At 46.0% G+C, this 19,384-nt stretch overlaps 1 protein-coding gene across 2 annotated transcripts in view; it reads left to right on the plus strand.

Moving 5' to 3' along the window:
* The window catches only part of PRKDC (protein kinase, DNA-activated, catalytic subunit), a 408,896-nt gene that overhangs the window by 82,690 nt on the left and 306,822 nt on the right, over nucleotides 1–19,384 (plus strand). For both annotated transcript variants that reach the window (XM_044294047.1, XM_044294048.1), the window contains exons 8-9: nucleotides 14,831–14,886; nucleotides 15,361–15,391. In XM_044294047.1, coding sequence (XP_044149982.1) covers nucleotides 14,831–14,886; nucleotides 15,361–15,391 — 87 coding nt within the window. The remainder of the gene's footprint in view (nucleotides 1–14,830; nucleotides 14,887–15,360; nucleotides 15,392–19,384) is intronic.

Genomic DNA, 19,384 nt, shown 5'->3' on the forward strand with positions numbered 1-19,384 from the left:
CAGGGACTAAGCTACCCAGTAGAGCGCACCCGAAGGCAGGTGCGGATCAAAGCCGGAGATGACGACAGGACAACAGTTGTCAGAGCAACGGTCAATTAACGGTAGTGTAAACCAGTAAGAGGCCAGGACTAAAGCCCATTCCCATCTGAGACTGGTGCTCTATGCAATACTCAGCATGTGGAGGAGGCCATACAATGGAAACCCCAAGAGTAATGCTAAAGCCATTCTCCGGCTGAGGAGGAGGCCACACCGTAGAGGCCACCGATTCCAGTGTTAGAAGAATCAGTCACCTGTCGAAGGGGCTGTGTAGTAGGTGACACGAATACCCCTTGTACAGTAGGAGCTACAGCATACTCCGCCAGCGTAAAACTGATAGGGAGGCCTGAGGACATCTAGTAGAAGCCGTGGTACCATGCTGTCCCACTTAAGTAGAGCTAACCTTAAACAATCCACCTGAAAAGGGCGCTGAACAGGAGCAACTGCCAAAGCAGTGCCAGGGTAGAACCCCCACCTAAGGGGGGCTGCCCCACTGCAGCAACTACAATCTTTAACCCTAGCGTGAAAACTTCCCCTGTGGAGGAGAACACGCTGTAGTAGCCACTGCAGAGTGCCAGCATAACACCCTCACCTAGAAGAGTGGTGGACAAAGAATACAGTGTCAGTGCAACATTCTGCTCGCTGGTCGTAAGCACAATATTCTTTGCAATGGCGTGCGCAATTCACATTGTCGAGGAACAGTGACGCAGGTCGGGTCTACGTGACCCTTTGGCTGGCGGGAAGCATGGGAGCTGGGCTGCCGTGGTCCACTTTTGCTTCTTGGGGAGGTCGAGCGGTGAGGGATTACGACACAGGTCTAGCTCCCAGGGTAGACGGAGGGGAATGCACCCCTGTTTCCCCTGCCTAAAAGGGAAGAAGATGAAACAAGAAAGACAAAATAAGAAAGGAAGGTCTGCCTCCTACGACACTAAGCTAAAAACAGATAACTCCTCCCCTGCCAGCTATACCCCCTCCAGCCTGGAGAGAGCTTATCACTTTTCAGCCGTGTGTCGCCTCCTAGTGGCAGCAAGTGGCTATACCCACGGTCCTGTGTCCCCCAATTATACGAGCGAGAAATTTGAAATAAAATTAGTCATAATGTAGGTAAAATTAGACAACACATTTTTAATAACATTTTTTAGTAACCAAATAATCCAACAAATAATAAATCATATATTTTGTATCCCTGTAATTTTTTTTTTTTTAAATCGGATAATGTTTGTTGAAAAATTTTCAATTTTAGTCACATACAAAACATTAATCCCCCTATTCCCCCTCCCCCCAACATATCCCCTTGAGACAAGAGTAGTTAAATACAGATAAATGATATTGCATCCTATGGTCTGACATATCAGTACATTGAGTTCACATATTGTAGTGCATCAATATTCGTACAGCACAATTTGAGCAGTATAGTACATTTTGTAAAGGTGACTATTCAGGTACACATGATATGTAACACTTTTATCCCCTAACTGGTTGAGGACTACCTTTTTAACCACTTCAGCCCCGCTAGGTGAAACCCCCTTCATGACCAGAGCACTTTTTACACTTCGGCACTACACTACTTTCACCGTTTATCGCTCGGTCATGCAACTTACCATACAAATGAATTTTACCTCCTTTTCTTCTCACTTAATAGAGCTTTCATTTGGTGGTATTTCATTGCTGCTGGCATTTTTACTTTTTTTGTTATTAATCAAAATGTAACGATTTTTTTTGCAAAAAAATGACATTTTTCACTTTCAGCTGTAAAATTGTGCAAAAAAAAACGACATCCATATATAAATTTTTCGCCAAATTTATTGTTCTACATGTCTTTGATAAAAAAAAAATGTTTGGGCAAAAAAAAATGGTTTGGGTAAAAGTTATAGCATTTACAAACTATGGTACAAAAATGTGAATTTCCGCTTTTTGAAACAGCTCTGACTTTCTGAGCACCTGTCATGATTCCTGAAGTTCTACAATGCCCAAACAGTAGAAAACCCCCACAAATGACCCCATTTCGGAAAGTAGACACCCTAAGGTATTCGCTGATGGGCATAGTGAGTTCATAGAACTTTTTATTTTTTGTCACAAGTTAGCGGAAAATGATGATGATTTTATTTTTTTTATTTTTTCTTACAAAGTCTCATATTCCACTAACTTGCGACAAAAAATAAAAAATTCTAGGAACTCGCCATGCCCCTCACGGAATACCTTGGGGTGTCTTCTTTCCAAAATGGGGTCACTTGTGGGGTAGTTATACTGCCCTGGCAATTTAGGGGCCCAAATGTGTGAGAAGAACTTTGCAATCAAAATGTGTAAAAAATGACCGGTGAAATCCAAAAGGTGCACTTTGGAATATGTGCCCCTTTGCCCACCTTGGCAGCAAAAAAGTGTGACACATCTGGTATCGCCGTACTCAGGAGAAGTTGGGGAATGTGTTTTGGGGTGTCATTTTACATATACCCATGCTGGATGAGAGAAATATCTTGGCAAAAGACAACTTTTCCCATTTTTTTATACAAAGTTGGCATTTGACCAAGATATTTTTCTCGCCCAGCATGGGTATATGTAAAATGACACCCCAAATCACATTCCCCAACTTCTCCTGAGTACGGCGATACCAGATGTGTCACACTTTTTTGCTGCCAAGGTGGGCAAAGGGGCACATATTCCAAAGTGCACCTTTCAGATTTTGCAGGCCATTTTTTACACATTTTGATTGCAAGGTACTTCTCACACATTTGGGCCCCTAAATTGCCAGGGCAGTATAACTACGCCACAAGTGACCCCATTTTGGAAAGAAGACACCCCAAGGTATTCCATGAGGGGCACTGCGAGTTCCTAGAATTTTTTATTTTTTGTCACAAGTTAGCGGAAAATGATGATTTTTTTTTCTTCTCTTTTTTCCTTACAAAGTCTCATATTCCACTAACTTGCGACAAAAAATAAAAAATTCTAGGAACTCGCCATGCCCCTCACGAAATACCTTGGGGTGTCTTCTTTCCAAAATGGGGTCACTTGTGGCGTAGTTATACTGCCCTGGCAATTTAGGGGCCCATATGTGTGAGAAGTACTTTGCAATCAAAATCTGTAGAAAATGACCGGTGAAATCCGAAAGGTGCACTTTGGAATATGTGCCCCTTTGCCCACCTTGGCATCAAAAAAGTGTCACACATCTGGTATCGCCGTACTCAGGAGAAGTTGGGGAATGTGTTTTGGGGTGTCATTTTACATATACCCATGCTGGGTGAGAGAAATATCTTGGCAAAAGACAACTTTTCCCATTTTTTTATACAAAGTTGGCATTTGACCAAGATATTTTTCTCACCCAGCATGGGTATATGTAAAATGACACCCCGAAACACATTCCCCAACTTCTCCTGAGTACGGCGATACCAGATGTGTGACACTTTTTTGCAGCCTAGATGCGCAAAGGGGCCCAAATTCCTTTTAGGAGGGCATTTTTAGACATTTGGATCCCAGACTTCTTCTCACGCTTTAGGGCCCCTAAAAAGCCAGGGCAGTATAAATACCCCACATGTGACCCCACTTTGGAAAGAAGACACCCCAAGGTATCCAATGAGGGGCCTGGCAAGTTCATAGAATTTTTTTTTTTTTTGCATAAGTTAGCGGAAATTGATTTTTTTTTTTCTCACAAAGTCTCCCTTTCCGCTAACTTAGGACAAAAATTTTAATCTTTCATGGACTCAATATGCCCCTCAGCAAATACCTTGGGGTGTCTTCTTTCCAAAATGTGGTCAGTTGTGGGGTGTTTGTACTGCCCTGGCATTTGAGGGTCTCCGCAATCATTACATGTATGGCCAGCATTAGGAGTTTCTGCTATTCTCCTTATATTGAGCATACAGGTAAAGAGATTTTTTTTTCCGTTCAGCCTCTGGGCTGAAAGAAAAAAATGAACGGCACAGATTTCTTCATTCGCATCGATCAATGTGGATGAAAAAATCTCTGCCAAAAAAAAAAAATGGAGGGGAAAGGCGTCTGCCAGGACATAGGAGCTCCGCCCTACATCCATACCCACTTAGCTCGTATGCCCTGGCAAACCAGATTTCTCCATTCACATCAATCGATGTGGATGAATAAATCATTGCCGGGATTTTATTTTTTTTTATATATATATACAAAGTGCTTGCCAAAGCATAGGAACGCCGCCTCCTCCTCAGCTCGTATGCCTTGGCAAACGTATCTGTCACTGCAGAGGAGAAAATCCCGTCTTGCAGCGCCGCATACACCGACTTGCGTGTAATCTGACAGCAGCGCAATGCTTCTGTCAGAATGCACATCGGTGCTGCAGCTAGTCAATCGGTTGGTCCACCTGGAAGGTAAAAAAAAAAAGAAAAAACCAGGCCGCAACGCAATAATTTTATTAACTTTGCAACAGAACATATAAACTTTAACTTTTTTAACTGAACATTAACCTTTTTGCTTACTGGTGTGTTTTTTTTTTTTTTTTTTTTTTTTACCTTTATAGAACAAACCTCTCCTTCCCCATGGGTCAATGTGCAAAGCGCAAATCGCCCAAAGATGTGGCGAAGTGCGTTATGCACTTTGTCCCATGTGAAAGGAGACGTTTGCAGCAGCAGTGAGTGAATGGGCCCTAATAGCCCTGTGTGCCTATCCTGGTGAGATGATCCCTATGCTAATAGTGTACCTGTGAGTGGTACTTCCGGAAACACTCTCCAAAGCATAGGGCAGGGTGGTCCGGACAGTCAGGACAGAAATAGCGGGTGTCACGCCTTATTCCACTCCTGCTACAGACACGACATCTTTTTTGGGGTGACTGTTGGGTTGAGGTACCAGGAACGACATTGGGGAAATGTCGCTCGTGTAGACGGCTAACTACACTGGTGGTTGGGGCCACGGAACCCAAATTTCAGGAAGTTCTCGATGATCTCTTCCTGAAATTTGAGGAAGGATCCAGTTCTCCCAGCCTTACTGTAGAGAACAAAACTATTGTACAGAGCCAATTGAATTAAATATACAGACACCTTCTTATACCAGCGTCTGGTGCGTCGGGAAACTAAATACGGAGACAACATCTGGTCATTGAAGTCGACCCCTCCCATGTGGAGGTTATAGTCGTGGACTGAGAGGGGCTTTTCAATGGCACGGGTTGCTCGCTCAATTTGTATTGTCGTGTCTGCGTGAATGGAGGAGAGCATGTAAACGTCACGCTTGTCTCTCCATTTCACCGCGAGCAGTTCTTCGTTACACAGTGCGGCCCTCTGCCCCCTTGCAAGACGGGTGGTAACGAGCCGTTGGGGGAAGCCCGCGCGACTAGTTCGCGCGGTACCACAGGCGCCAATCCGTTCTAGAAACAAATGCCTAAAGAGGGCCACACTTGTGTAAAAATTGTCCACATAAAGATGGTACCCCTTGCCGAATAAGGGTGACACCAAGTCCCAAACTGTCTTCCCACTGCTCCCCAGGTAGTCAGGGCAACCGACCGGCTCCAGGGTCTGATCTTTTCCCTCATAGACCCGAAATTTGTGGGTATAGCCTGTGGCCCTTTCACAGAGCTTATACAATTTGACCCCATACCGGGCGCGCTTGCTTGGGATGTATTGTTTGAAGCCAAGGCGCCCGGTAAAATGTATCAGGGACTCGTCTATGCAGATGTTTTGCTCTGGGGTATAAATATCTGCAAATTTCTGGTTGAAATGGTCTATGAGGGGCCGAATTTTGTGGAGCCGGTCAAAAGCAGGGTGGCCCCTGGGACGGGAGGCGGTGTTGTCACTAAAGTGCAGGAACCGCAGGATGGCCTCAAAACGTGCCCTGGACATGGCAGCAGAGAACATGGGTATGTGATGAATCGGGTTCGTGGACCAATATGACCGCAATTCATGCTTTTTTGTCAGGCCCATGTTGAGTAGGAGGCCCAGAAAAGTTTTAAGTTCGGAAACTTGGACTGGTTTCCACCGGAAAGGCTGGGCATAAAAGCTTCCCGGGTTAGCGGTGATAAATTGTGTGGCATACCTGTTTGTTTCGGCCACAACTATGTCTAAAAGCTCCGCAGTCAAGAACAGCTCAAAAAATCCCAGGGCCGAACCGATCTGAGCCGTCTCAACCCGAACTCCAGACTGGGCAGTGAAAGGGAAAACTACAGGTGCGGCTGAAGTTGGGGACTGCCAATCAGGGTTTGCCAGCACCTCTGGGATTCTAGGGGCTCTACGGGCACGTCTTTGCGGTGGCTGCGACGGGGTCACTACTGCACGTGCCACCGTACCAGCTTCAACTGCCCTTCTGGTGCTCGCTACTTCACCAGGTTGTACGGCAGTGCTGGTACTAGGTCCAGGGAGGGCTGGGCTGCTGGTGTATGCCTCACCACGTAATCCGACAGCACCAGCCCCACTCTGCTGCTCTTGAAGCGGATCCTGCGCAACCTGCGGTCTAGCGACACGGGGCCGGGTACGCCTGGTGGTATCAGGGACCTCAGCCTCCTCGTCCGAACTTTGGGTCAGAGAGCCACTGCTTTCTACAGGTTCGTATTCTGACCCGCTGGATTCATCAGATGAAGGTTCCCACTCCTCATCCGACTGGGTCAGAAGCCTGTAGGCCTCTTCAGAGGAATACCCCCTGTTAGACATGTGGGCAACTAAATTTAGGGGTATTCCCTGAGACTACCCAAGAAAAAAAAAGCAAGCCTGTCTTACAAAGGGGAGGCTAGCGAAGTACCGGAGGCCGCTGCGGTTGATAAAAAATATCAAAACTGATTTTTTTATCGCCGCAGTGCGTGTAAAGTGAATGTGCAGTGATCAAAAAAAAATTTTTTTTTGTCACTGCGGTGGGGCGGGTGTGGGCGAACGCACGTGTGGGCGACCGATCAGGCCTGATCGGGCAAACACTGCGTTTTGGGTGGAGGGCGAACTAAAGTGACACTAATACAATTATAGATCTGACCGTGATCAGTTTTGATCACTTCCAGATACTATAAAAGTACAAATGCTGATTAGCGATACGCTAATCAGCGAATAACGGACTGCGGTGCGGTGGGCTGGGCGCTAACTGATCGCTAACTACCTAACCAAGGGACCTAAACTATACCTAAAACCTAACGGTCAATAACAGTGAAAAAAAAAAAGTGACAGTTTGCACTGATCACTTTTTTCTTTTCACTTGTGATTGACAGGGGTGATCAAAGGGTTAATTGGGGTTCATGGGGGTGATCAGGGGCTATAGTGTAGTGTTTGGTGTACTCACTGTGAAGCCTGCTCCTCTGCTGGATCCAACCGACGAAAAGAACCAGCAGAGGAGCAGGCAGCCATATAACAGATCATATTTACTAATATGATCTGCTATCTGGCACTTTGATTGGATTTTTTAAAAATCAGCAACCTGCCAGCCACGATAATTGGCTGGCAGGTTGCTGACGAAATACTTCTGTGCGAAATGCCGGCGCGAACTGCGCATGCGCGCGCGCATAGTCGCGTCATCTCGCGAGATGACGCGTATATGCGTGACTGTGCGCAGCGCTGCCACCTCCGGAACGCACATGTGCGTTAGGCGGTCCGGAGGTGGTTAAACGCCCCCTCCTCTTATATTCCTTCTCTCTTCACATCGCCCGTTCCTATATATCTCTCTCATACATTCCTACACATTTTCTCATTTATTCCTTTACATTTGTAGATTATAATGTTGAATCCAGAGTGCCCATATTTTTTCAAACTTTTTCATACAGTTCCTTTTTTGGTATACATATTTTTCCATGCTTATCAGCACTTGCATCTTTTTTTCCCATTCATCCACTGACGGGGGTTGAGCATCTATCCAATGGAAAGCAATTACCTTCCTTGCTTGATAAAGCACTCTAATAATGGCCAATCTTTTTTCAGGCATCAATCCCGGCACATTCACACTCCCCAATATACACGTCACAACATCCATACTAAGATCAACATCAAAGACAGTTTTTACTATCTCTTCTACCCCACTCCAGTACCTTCTTAGTCTAGGACAGTTCCACATCATATGAATGAGGTCCGCATTTGCTACATCACACCTCGGGCAACAATCATCTGCTCTATACCCCATTCTTTTCAATAGGACAGGCGTTTTGTACACTCTATGAACCAATAAGAGTTGAGACACCCTCTGGGCTTCACTCACTGCTACCTGTGTAAACTCCTCCAGAACAGTGTCCCATTGCTCCTCAGTTAGTTCTGGAGCATCTCTTTTCCATTTATCATACAGCGGAAAGTCCTGTTTTTTAAACTGCGCTTCCATAAGACACGTGTAGTTTAAAGATATCACACCCGCTGTACCTCCGCCAGACTTTACCAAGTCAACTACTGAATTTTTCTGTGCAGGACGAACTGCCACTACCTGTTCCTGAGCACGTAGAGCATGCCTAAGTTGCAGATAAAGGTAAAATTGGGACTTCTGCAATCCAAATTCCTGTTGTAACCCTGAAAACTCTTTGAGTACACCATTATCGAACAGCTGGCTCATATATTTAAGCCCCACATCGGCCCATGCCTTTACTCCTTTGACTTTGTCCACCTCTGTATACATATAGTTCGGCCAAATAGGAGTGATATCAGAATAACCTTTTATTCCTATTATTCCCCTAACTTTCCACCACGTATTATGAATGGCGCGCAGTACCCGATATGTACTACCCAGTGTATGGAAAGTACCCTCCTCCAGAGCAGATCTCAGATTCTGATCCCCTACCAATGACTGGATAATTTTACTAGCAGTACTCATGCCATCCGTCGACTCCCATCCTCTCATATGCTGCATTTGTGCCGCCAGGTAATACATCCACGGATCCGGAACCCCCAGACCCCCATTCGTCTTTGGCCTACAGAGAGTAGCCAATTTGATGCGGGGCACTCCCTTCTTCCATATAAGATCTCTGAAAATTGTATTAATGACATAGAAAATTCTCAGAGGGAGCCATACAGGTGCATTGTGCAACACGTACAGGAGCTGCGGCATTAGTATCATTTTTACTAGGTTCGTTCTACCTATAATAGATATCTGCAGTTTTGTCCATGCAGCAACCTTCTGTTTAAACTTCTGGAGTAGGGGAGAGATGTTCAGTTTCTCAAAATCTAGGTCATTGCAAGAAACCTGAATACCCAGATATTTGAAAGAGTGTACAACTTGTAACCCCTCCACACAAGAGACATTGTCAACCATGTCTTCCTTTAATGGCATTAGCACGGATTTAGTCCAGTTAATACAAAGACCTGACATTTTTCCAAACTTATTAATAACTTCCATTGCCACCGGAAGTGACACTTTCCAGTCATCCATAAATAGCAACATATCGTCTGCATATAGTGCCACTTTCTCCTCCAGGGAGCCATACGTGAAGCCCCTGATCCTTGTAGAAGATCTAATAGCTTCAGCTAGAGGTTCAATTGCAATTGCAAATAACAAAGGGGATAGTGGACATCCCTGTCTCGTCCCTCTATGAAGTGTAAAACTATCTGATAGATTGCCGTTCACCCTAATCCTAGCTACTGGCTTATCATATAAGAGCTGAACCCACCCTATAAATGTTTGCCCGAACCCTAGCTTCCGGAGTACCTTCCATAAGTATGTCCATTCTACATCAAGAGATGCGACCGCCGCATTTGAAGCATATCTCCTACTCTGGATATTTAGATAAAGGCGTCTGATGTTGACCGCTGTAGACATATTTGGCATAAAGCCAGCCTGGTCTGTGTGAATAAGGTTAGATATAATCAAGTTCAGACGATTAGCTAGGACCTTAGCTAGTATTTTAATGTCTACCTGAAGTAGTGAGATAGGCCTATAAGACTCGGCCTCCTGAATATCTTTGCCCGGCTTCGGGAGAACCACAATTGTCGCCTCAGTCATACTGGGGGGCAGTTTTTTCTGTGTCATCGCCTCCTTGAAAACCTCCAACAACTGGGGCAGCATGACCGAGGCAAATCGCTTGTATATTTCGGCCGGTAAGCCGTCACTCCCTGGGGCCTTATTGTTGGACATACTTGACAGCGCCACCTCCAGCTCAGTAATCGTTATAGGAGAGTCTAATTTAATACTCTGATCAGAAGTGAGTGTAGGCATGCGAAGCCCATCCAAGAATGAATCTATTTCTGCACCTGAGGCCGATAAACGGGATATATATAGGTTGGAGTAAAATCCCCTCATAACCTCCAGTATATGCTCCGGAGCACTACACAGATTCCCAGTTGGATCCCTGAGATTCGCTATATAATTGGGAGGTCTCTGTGCCCTAGATATCAGAGCCAGCATTCTTCCCGTTTTTTCACCTTCTTCATAATATACTTGTTTTTGGAAAAACTGTTTGTTCTTAGCATTAAGTATCAGCCTGTCATTTAACTCCTTCTGCGCCCCTTTCCATAATTCCCTACACCTATCGTCAGGTTGTTTCACATAATTAGCTTCAGCCACTGCTACCGCTCTTGTTAGACCCTGAACCTTAGCTCTAGTTTCACTCTTTTTCTTACTAATTTGCGCTATAAGTAGCCCTCGCATATATGCCTTCATGGCATCCCAAACTATTAACCTTGCAGTTGTAGGCAGATTAATCCTAAAGAACTCCTCCAACTGTTCTTTAATATTACCAACCTCCGGCAAAACAGATAACCAGAAGGGGTTAAATGACCACATCATGCCATGTCCTATTCTACTGGGTCTAAAAGCAGCGGAAACCATCAATGGGGAGTGATCTGACAACCTGCGAGGAAGATATGCAGCTTCTTGTACCAACCTACCCATTTCAGAGTTTACTAAGGCCAAATCAATTCTGGACAATGAGCCAAATGTACTAGAGCAACAGGAGTACTGCCTCTCCGTCATGTTCCTTTCCCTCCATATGTCTAATAGCGACACTTCCTGTATGAGTCTCCCAAATGTGGTATATTCTCCTGAAGAATCTCTTTCCGCTGTCCCCATCCTATCAATGTCAGGACTAATTACATTATTAAAGTCCCCCAATATGAGAGTTGGCACCCCAGGGAAATCCGTTATGAAAGATAGAACCTTTCTGAACACTAGTGGGGAGAATGGGGGCGGGACATACACTCCACATATCACACATGGCTGGTCGTAGAGCGTACCATATAGGCACACATAACACCCATCAGCATCCACTCTGCTAGAAATGCAGCAGAATGGTATGTTTTTATGTATTAAGATACTAACTCCTCTAGCGTATGTAGAGTACGTGGAGTGAAACCCCGCCCCCACCCAAGCCAGTTTGAGCAAATGTACCTGTTCCGGAAGTGTGTCTCCTGCAAGCAGCATATGAGAGGATGTAGCGGACGGACACATTCCAAAATTGCCTTCCTTTTAGTCTTTTCTTTGATTCCCCGAACGTTCCAGCTAAGGAATTTAATGCAGTTAGCCATTAATATTATATAATAATCTCCTGCATATCATCCGAGTCACAACCCTTACACTAATATCTCAGTCACTCTGCTCAAGAATAAGGCACACTATCTTCCATTTCACACTCAGCCAGCCATACTGCCATTCATAACCAAGACTACTCTGTCCCGCAACATACCCCAAACCTCCCCAAGATTTAGAACTTGCCATCAAGTGACAAAACATTATAAAGAACTACAGTTCACTGGACTAACCGATAGGCTCCGCACCACGCCCAGAGTTTAGGCCTGTGGAAGTATACTACACCAGTCGGTGAGACCAGATGAATTTCCCAGCTAATAAACGGTATTAGCCAGAGGAGCGTAGCCAATATTGACTACCAATAATAGTTTCTTGACAATATGAAAACTAAAAACTGTTAAGCACTCTCTTTTTGTAACTGATCGCCCTCTAGCTTCCCGCACCATCCCCGGGAACACACAACATATCTACTGCACATATGTAACGCCCACATTTAACATATGAATTTTAGTATTTTACCAGTGGCATCCTGTCCGATGGTCTAGATTCAAAGGCGGTAAAGCATCAATATCTATATCTAATGTAGATTCCTCAACATATGAATTCACTGCGATACATGTCCTGTACGGCCTAGCAGTTCATGCTCTCCTCTGTAACCCACCTAATATGAATAATCAATAGGAGACAGACATTAAGAGAGAGAGAACATCACATATAAAGGCCTTTCATGTAATCGCTTGCATAGTTACAGCTGAGACCCATTAAGAAGGTGGCTGAAGCTCCATCCTAATCTGACGTTCATTTCTGTCCATCCATTTTGTCGCTTCCCTAGGATCCTCAAAGAAGCTGGTGGTATTCAGGGCCACTACACGCAGTCTAGCTGGGTATAACATGGAATATGGGACTCCCCAATTTCTTAGACGCTTTTTAACTTCCAGAAAACGAGCCCTCTTTTTTTGTACTTCCATAGAATAGTTCGGGAACAGCGAGATTCTCTGACCGTCGATAGAAAGTTCTGGTAGCTCCCTGGCCTTGCGCAAGAGGATATCCCGGTCTCTGTAGTGTAATAACTTAATAACTTTGCCAATACCGTTCTCGGAGGCGCCCCTGGAGGTAAAGGCCTAGTTGGCACCCTATGGGCACGTTCGACTGCAAACATTGGGGTTAGTGAGTCTTGCCCCACTTTTTCTTTCAACCAAGCCTCAAAAAATTCTGTGGGATTTCTCCCTTCCACCTTCTCAGGCACTCCGACAATGCGTACATTATTGCGGCGCAGGCGATTCTCCATATCATCTTGCTTAGCCGATATTACATTAAGCAAACTGGAATGTTCTGCAGTGTCTCTCTTCAAAGGCTGCACCTCATCTTCCACCTCTCCCACTCTATCTTCTAGAGCCGTGGTACGCTCCGCCAATTTTCTAAAATCATGCCGCATAATAGAAATGTCCTCTTTTATAGCGCCTACCTGGACCGTAAGTGCACTCAGGGACTTGCCACATTTGGAAATGGCGTGCAGCACATCTTTAAGAGTAGGTTCCCCGGAGTCTGAGTCGCATGTGTCACGCTCTCGCTCCTCATCATTTACTTGCAACACCTCATACCTGTTGCTCTGCCGCATGGTAGTGGCGGGAACCGACTCCTCATGTTCCGATTCATCCCCTTGGTCCGGTATCACAACATCCTGGCGCTGTCTGGTATTGGCTGCCTGGGAGGACCGCACAAATTGACTTAGTTTCACTGCCGTTTCTTTCTGCAGCTCTGCCGTGCGCTCCCGCCGTTTCGGCGTTCCCATCCTGGCGCCATCTTGGGCCTCCTTATCCACACCTTTGCCTTCTCTTTTCCGCGACATGCTTGCGTCCCCCACTGTCCAGAGCTGTCCAGAACTTCAGTCGCGACTACCGCTCTGATCCCCGACTGTTCAGGTTTAGTATCTGTGCTGGAACTAGTGCATAAACAGGATAAATGACCGGGCAGATGCGGGAGCTCTCTCAGCGTGCGACCGCTCACATGCCTAGCTAGCCATGCCCCTATCCCTGTAATTTTAACAACTTGTACTATGCAGCTAATATGGTATTTTTAGTGAATAGTGAACCTAAAAGGGTTCTCCGGGCTTTTAATATTGATGACTTCTCCTCCTAGACAGCTGCGGTGAGCAGGAAGAAAGAAGGGCGACGGCACGTGCACATTGCACGCGCTGTCTACTCATACAGCTGATCAGCGGGGGTACCGGGTGTTGGACCCCCTCCGATCTGATCCCCTCCAGTATCTTCATGATAGGTCATGAATATTAAAAGCCTGGAGAACCGCTTTAAAAAATGCAATAAGAGTAATTCTTTAAAGGGGTTGTTCAGCCGTTAATATTGACAACCTATTGTCAGCTGATCGGCGGGGGTCCAACAACCAGCACCCCCGCTGATCAGCAGTTTGAAGAGGAGATGGCACTTCATGTGAGTGCCACTTCCTCATTACACTTGACTTCATCTCAGAAGTGCCGTGTAAGGCTACTTTCACATTAGCGACAGCCTTCATGTCGTAGTTTTATTCTGGCCACCTCTCGGCATGTTTGCCGTGCTGCGACTGGCTCTCCCCATTATAGTGAATGGGGCCGGAGCAGCAGCAGCAGCAGCAGCACGGATTCGGCAGGTTGTTCACCGGCAGAACAGCCTGCCGGAGAAGGCTGCCGCTTATGTGAAAGTAGCCTAATACAAGTACTCAAGTGAATGAAGAGAGTACTTGTTATTACGCTGCTCCACTGGAGACGAGACATAGTGTAATGACGAAGCAGCGCTCGCATGGAGTGCCGTCTCCTTTTCAAACAGCTGATCTGCAGGCGTCCTAGGTGTCAGACCCCCACCAATCCAATATTGTTGACCTATCCTGACGATAGGTCATGAATATTAACTGCTGGACAACCCCTTCAATTGCATTTGTAATATTTTCACCGTTATAAAATAATTTCAATATAGTGATGGTTGTTTATTAAGACCGGTGTTGGATCCTCCTTATGAAGAGGTTCTGAATGCTGACCTCAGCATAACTTTGGCGCATCCAGTTCTAAATGTAAGACCGCTTCCTTGCTGGCTTAAATTTAGACCATTTTCTATACCTAAAATAGAAGTAGAAAATGATGAATGAGACAGGCCTGCCAGCCCGTCCCCTTCCCATGCCATGCCCACTTTTTTAGACCAGACGTGAGCGGGGAAAAGATGCAGATTGCGGCGCACAATCTGCACCAGAAATATTCCTAATTTAGGCATATTTCTGAGTGACAATGACCCCCAATGTTTGTATGCATCCCCAAATGATACCTAAAGTTTCTACAACCTGTCCCACAGAAACATCTAGTAAAGGTATTTCAACAAAAGTTGTATTCTATAGTTTATTTGTATTCTATGATTTATACAGTAACTTCAAAAATTACATTTTTCCCTCCCAGATGCTAGCGCTTCTAAAGAAATTTTTGAATACACAATGAAGGCAATAAATCCTCAGGTACAGTAATAAAAACCTTTATATAATCATTATCATAGTCAACGTCTTTCACACAGGCACAGAGAAACCCGCAGGCTGTTTCAGCAGAGAATACAGTAGCCTTCTGGAGTTCTCTAGATCCATCATAGCCGGCTAGTGCCCCGTCTTCCTGACCCCATAGACTATAATGGGATCCGGTAGGAATCTGGACGTTCCCTGGCATTCATTTCAGGATTTGACCATACACGTATTGTTGTGCGCAGCAGTTTTTGACCGGCTGGATCCCTGCCGGTTCCCTGCCGGTTCCCATTATAGTCAAAGAGCTCCAGCGGTGTACAGCAGTATCCAGCTAGGCCGGATCCGTAGAACTCCAGCAGGCTCTTTCTCTGCCGAAATAGCCTTCCAGATTGCTCTGCTGTCTGTATGAAACCAGACTAAGCAAAATCATAATAATAACCATTTGTTTTTATTATTTATACAATTTATTTTCTGTAGATCGACCTAAAACGATATGCTGTGCCTTTAGGTAAGTTTTGTTTTTCCCTTGATTGTAACTTACCGTATGCACATTGCTTTGATATTTTATTTATTTTTTTACCTTCCACTTTGCGAATGGTGAAAACTGCATTAAATCAAAATATAAATACACACATTTGTGACAGGCTAATACAGAGAACTGGAGATGGCTTTAACCTAACAAGTTAGCACATTGTTCTGCTTCCATATGGCAATTATAGTAGTTGTGAAATACTGCAAAGTGCTATTATCAACTCTTTTAAGGACACAACCTAGTTGTATTTTTTTCATTTGTTTTTCTTTTACACCCTTCCAAAAGCCATATTTTTTCATTTTCTGTTTGTGGCAAAAGTTGTATTTTTTTTTTTAATGGTACTGTTTATTTTACCATAGCTTGTATTGGAAAATGGGGGGGGGGGCAATTGGTCCGAGGTTTTTTGGGCTTTGTTTTATGCCATTTACTGTGTGCTAAAAGTGACATAGCAACCTTATTCTGTGGGTCAGTACGAATATGGCAATACCAAATTTATATTGATTTTATGTTTTATTACTTAAAAAAAATAAAAATCTTTGCATTGCCATATTCTGAAAGTCACAACTTTTTAATTTTTCGTCCGTGGGGGACACAGCAAAACCTTGGGGACGGAGGGGCGGACACTAAGCAAAAAGTGTTTACTCCTTCCACCAGCAATACCCTTCATGTGGGCACTTAGCTCATCTGCCTTAGCTTAGTGTCCGTAGGAGGCAGACATGTACTCTGCAGCTATAGGGATCCAACACCAAAGGGAGAGACCTGGAGGCTGTAGGAGCCTACTGAAATAGAGGCTGGACAAGCCACTACTCTTCTGGGAACGGGAGTTAGGTGAGTATAATAAGCACTCCCTGTCGGTCCATCCATGCATGTTGCTGCTAGGGTACTACTGCCGGGTCTGCACATGTCACCGAGTGCCCCCCTCCCCCCCCCCACCGAAGGGTCACGCACGTGCGTGCCTCACTGTACAGCTTTTTTCTGCTACATGGCAGTGGCGTTCCATTAGCAGGGGGCAGCGCCCTCCTCTGGTCGTTTCTCCAAGCGGCAGTCTCCCGACTCTGCTACTCTCTCGTGATTCTCCCGCCATTTCTACACTTCCGGTGCAACGCCCTCACTTCTGGCCAGCCGGCAGCGGTACTAAAGCCCCAGGCAGCACCCTCCTTTACAACACTGCACTGCTGCTTACTTTGTTTCCCATGCCAGGTGCTCCTCCCAATGGGGAGGGGCTTCATACAGTCTCAACCAAGACTCTGTTCGCCAAGACGTCCTCCTGGGATTGGCTCTAGCCTGGAAATTTCCTCCATCTCCATTCCGGCTCTTCCTCCTCTTCCTACCTGCTTGGATGAAGACACCTGCTCTGGCCTGCTCTTGGAACCCTCGGCTCTGCAAACACGTAGGCTTTGCCCCTGGTGGCACATCTGCACCATCTATATCCCTCCTGCAGGATCTTGTCTCATTTTGTTAGGTAAAGACCATTTACTCTAGACCTGTTTCTCCCTCCAGGGACCACGCTCCTTTCCCTCTAGTTACGTTATGTCCGATCCTAGACAGGAGCCCACCATTGCTACACACTTTGCGTGCCCCCGATCTAATACCAAATTTAAGTGTGGTGAATCCAATCTGCTATGCAGCATCTGTTCGGCCCCAAGGTCACCGACCTCCCTCTAGTCATGCCACCCCCCTTCCCCTCAGGGTCCGGAACCAGAATGGGCACGCTTCCTATCTTCAGCGGTATCTGACCTATCTAAGGCGACCCTATCCATAGTTGACATGTTAGGTCGCTTGGCTCCACAATACTCTCAGCAGTACTTCCTCGAGGGACGCTACAACTGTGCACGGGGCTGATCACCTAAAAGGACCAGGTCCCCAGTATCATCTCGGAGATCTGCCTCTCCCCAGTCCTCCACTTCACAGGCGCTCTTAGGCTGCTGTTCCGAATAGGAAGGACAATGTTTCTGATGAGGAGATATTATGTAATCTTTCCCGGCGGTGCAGTAAAGACTTGGTCGTACTCCACCACCCCGGCAGTAGACCCTTTCGGTTTCGCGTTTGTCTGAGCACACCACTCTTCTCCTCCCTGAAGCCGCCTCCTTTCAAGATCCGAAGGATAAGACGATTGAGTCTTATGCTAAATCTGAACTTGATGTCGCTGGTTTGGCACTGGTTTGCCTCTTCGTGGGTCAGTAGGGCAGCCGTGGACTGGGCTGATCAACTGAGATAGGGCTGCAGCTATCGATTATTTTAGTAATGAAGTATTTTACCGATTAATCCAACGATTAATCGAGTACTTTAATAAGAAAAAGCTAATTAAAAGAAAGTTTTCTATAAAACCTCATTAGCTCCCCCCAGTGCCATTGCACCCCCATAGTGCCACCAGCTCCCCCATGTCATCAGTAGCTTCGCCTCCAGTGCCACCAGCTGCCTCCACTGCCATTAGTCCCCTCCCCCCTCCTAGCCATCAATGCCCAGCCACAGTGCCAGTGAACTAAAATACTTGCCTTTCCTGTAGGGGCACTGACGACACTCCAGGGATCTTCCATCTTCTTCACGCGCTGCACTGGGACATGACGTCAGATAGCATCAGGTCATAGTGTGTGCTTGCGTGCACTGTGTCCTGACGATGTGTGTATGTCAGGATCCAGTGCAGCACTGTATGGGCAAGCGGGTGACCATGGAGCGAGAGTAATAGCTAGCTCTTCACTAACACTCCATGGTCACATGGCACAAACAAATCTTCAATGCAAAAAATTTGCTTCAAGGATTTTGTCGAGTTAATCGATTTTAATTTGAGTAATCGTTTCAGCCCTAAACTGAGACAAGGCCTACTTGCTCATACTTCCCATGAAGATGTGTCAGACTTGGCCTGCCAGGTTTGACAGGCTTATGAATACATTTGTGAGGCCTCCCATGGCGCGTCCAGAATGGTGGCGAGAGCATCGGCTACGTGTGTGGCCATCCGTCAAACGCTTTGGCTCAACGACAGGGCAGCGGATCAGTTGTCAAAAAGATCCCTTACTGCCCTTCCTTTCCAGGGCATTTGTTTGTTTGGACCCTGCCTGGACCAAATTATTTCATACTCCACAGGGGGGAAGAGCACAAAACAGGCCCACGAGGTCAAGATCTTTTCAGGCATCCAGGTTACGTTTTTGTTCCTTTCGTTGTGGTTCCAGCCCTGCCACCTCTTCTAAAGAGCAGACCCAGGAGACAAAGGAAGCGGCTGTCCTTTAAACCTTGACCGTCTTGACGCCAGCAAACCCTGGCCGCCAAGCCCAGTACCAGTAACCTAATTTCGGTCTGACAGGGCGCTCCCTCCCGGCACCCTTTGTGTGGGGAAGCGCTTGCAGTCCTTCAGGGAAAGTTTGGTACACTCACGTATCCGATTCGTGGGTCCGCGAGATAATCAACTCCAGTTGCAAAATAGAGTTCGGTCCCTCCACTCAACCTGAGTCGTGCGTCAGAACTTTTCTCTGCAATCTAGGACCTTCTGACTCAGTCATTGTCCCAGTTCCTCCGCAGGAACATGGCCAGGGTTTTTATTCCATCCTTTTCGTCGTTGCAAAAAAGGGCAGTTCCGTGAGGCCATTTCTGGACCTCAAACTCCTCAACCGTTTTGTCAAGGTTTGTCGCTTTAGTGATAGCCTCCATGGAGAAAGAGGAATTTCTATCCTTTGTGGACATAAGACTCTTATCTACAGACATTCACAAAGTTCTATAGGGTGCATACCTTTGCATCTTCTGATGCGGCTCTAGGCAGCAGCTATACTCAAGGCCTTTGTTGTGTCCCCCAGTGAACAAGACGAGAAAGGGACATCTGCAAGAATAGGTGCAGACCCATTTGTTTCAATGGGGCCGCAAAAGATGAGCACACCGTGTGTTTTCCGCATCTGCACTTCTGTTTTGCGGCCCCACAAAAAAGATAGGGCATGTCCTATTCTCGTCCGCAGCCACGGACAAGAATAGGTATTTCTATCA

The sequence above is a fragment of the Bufo gargarizans genome, chromosome 5, assembly GCF_014858855.1.
Source record: "Bufo gargarizans isolate SCDJY-AF-19 chromosome 5, ASM1485885v1, whole genome shotgun sequence".
In the NCBI taxonomy this organism is placed as follows: Eukaryota; Metazoa; Chordata; class Amphibia; order Anura; family Bufonidae; genus Bufo; species Bufo gargarizans.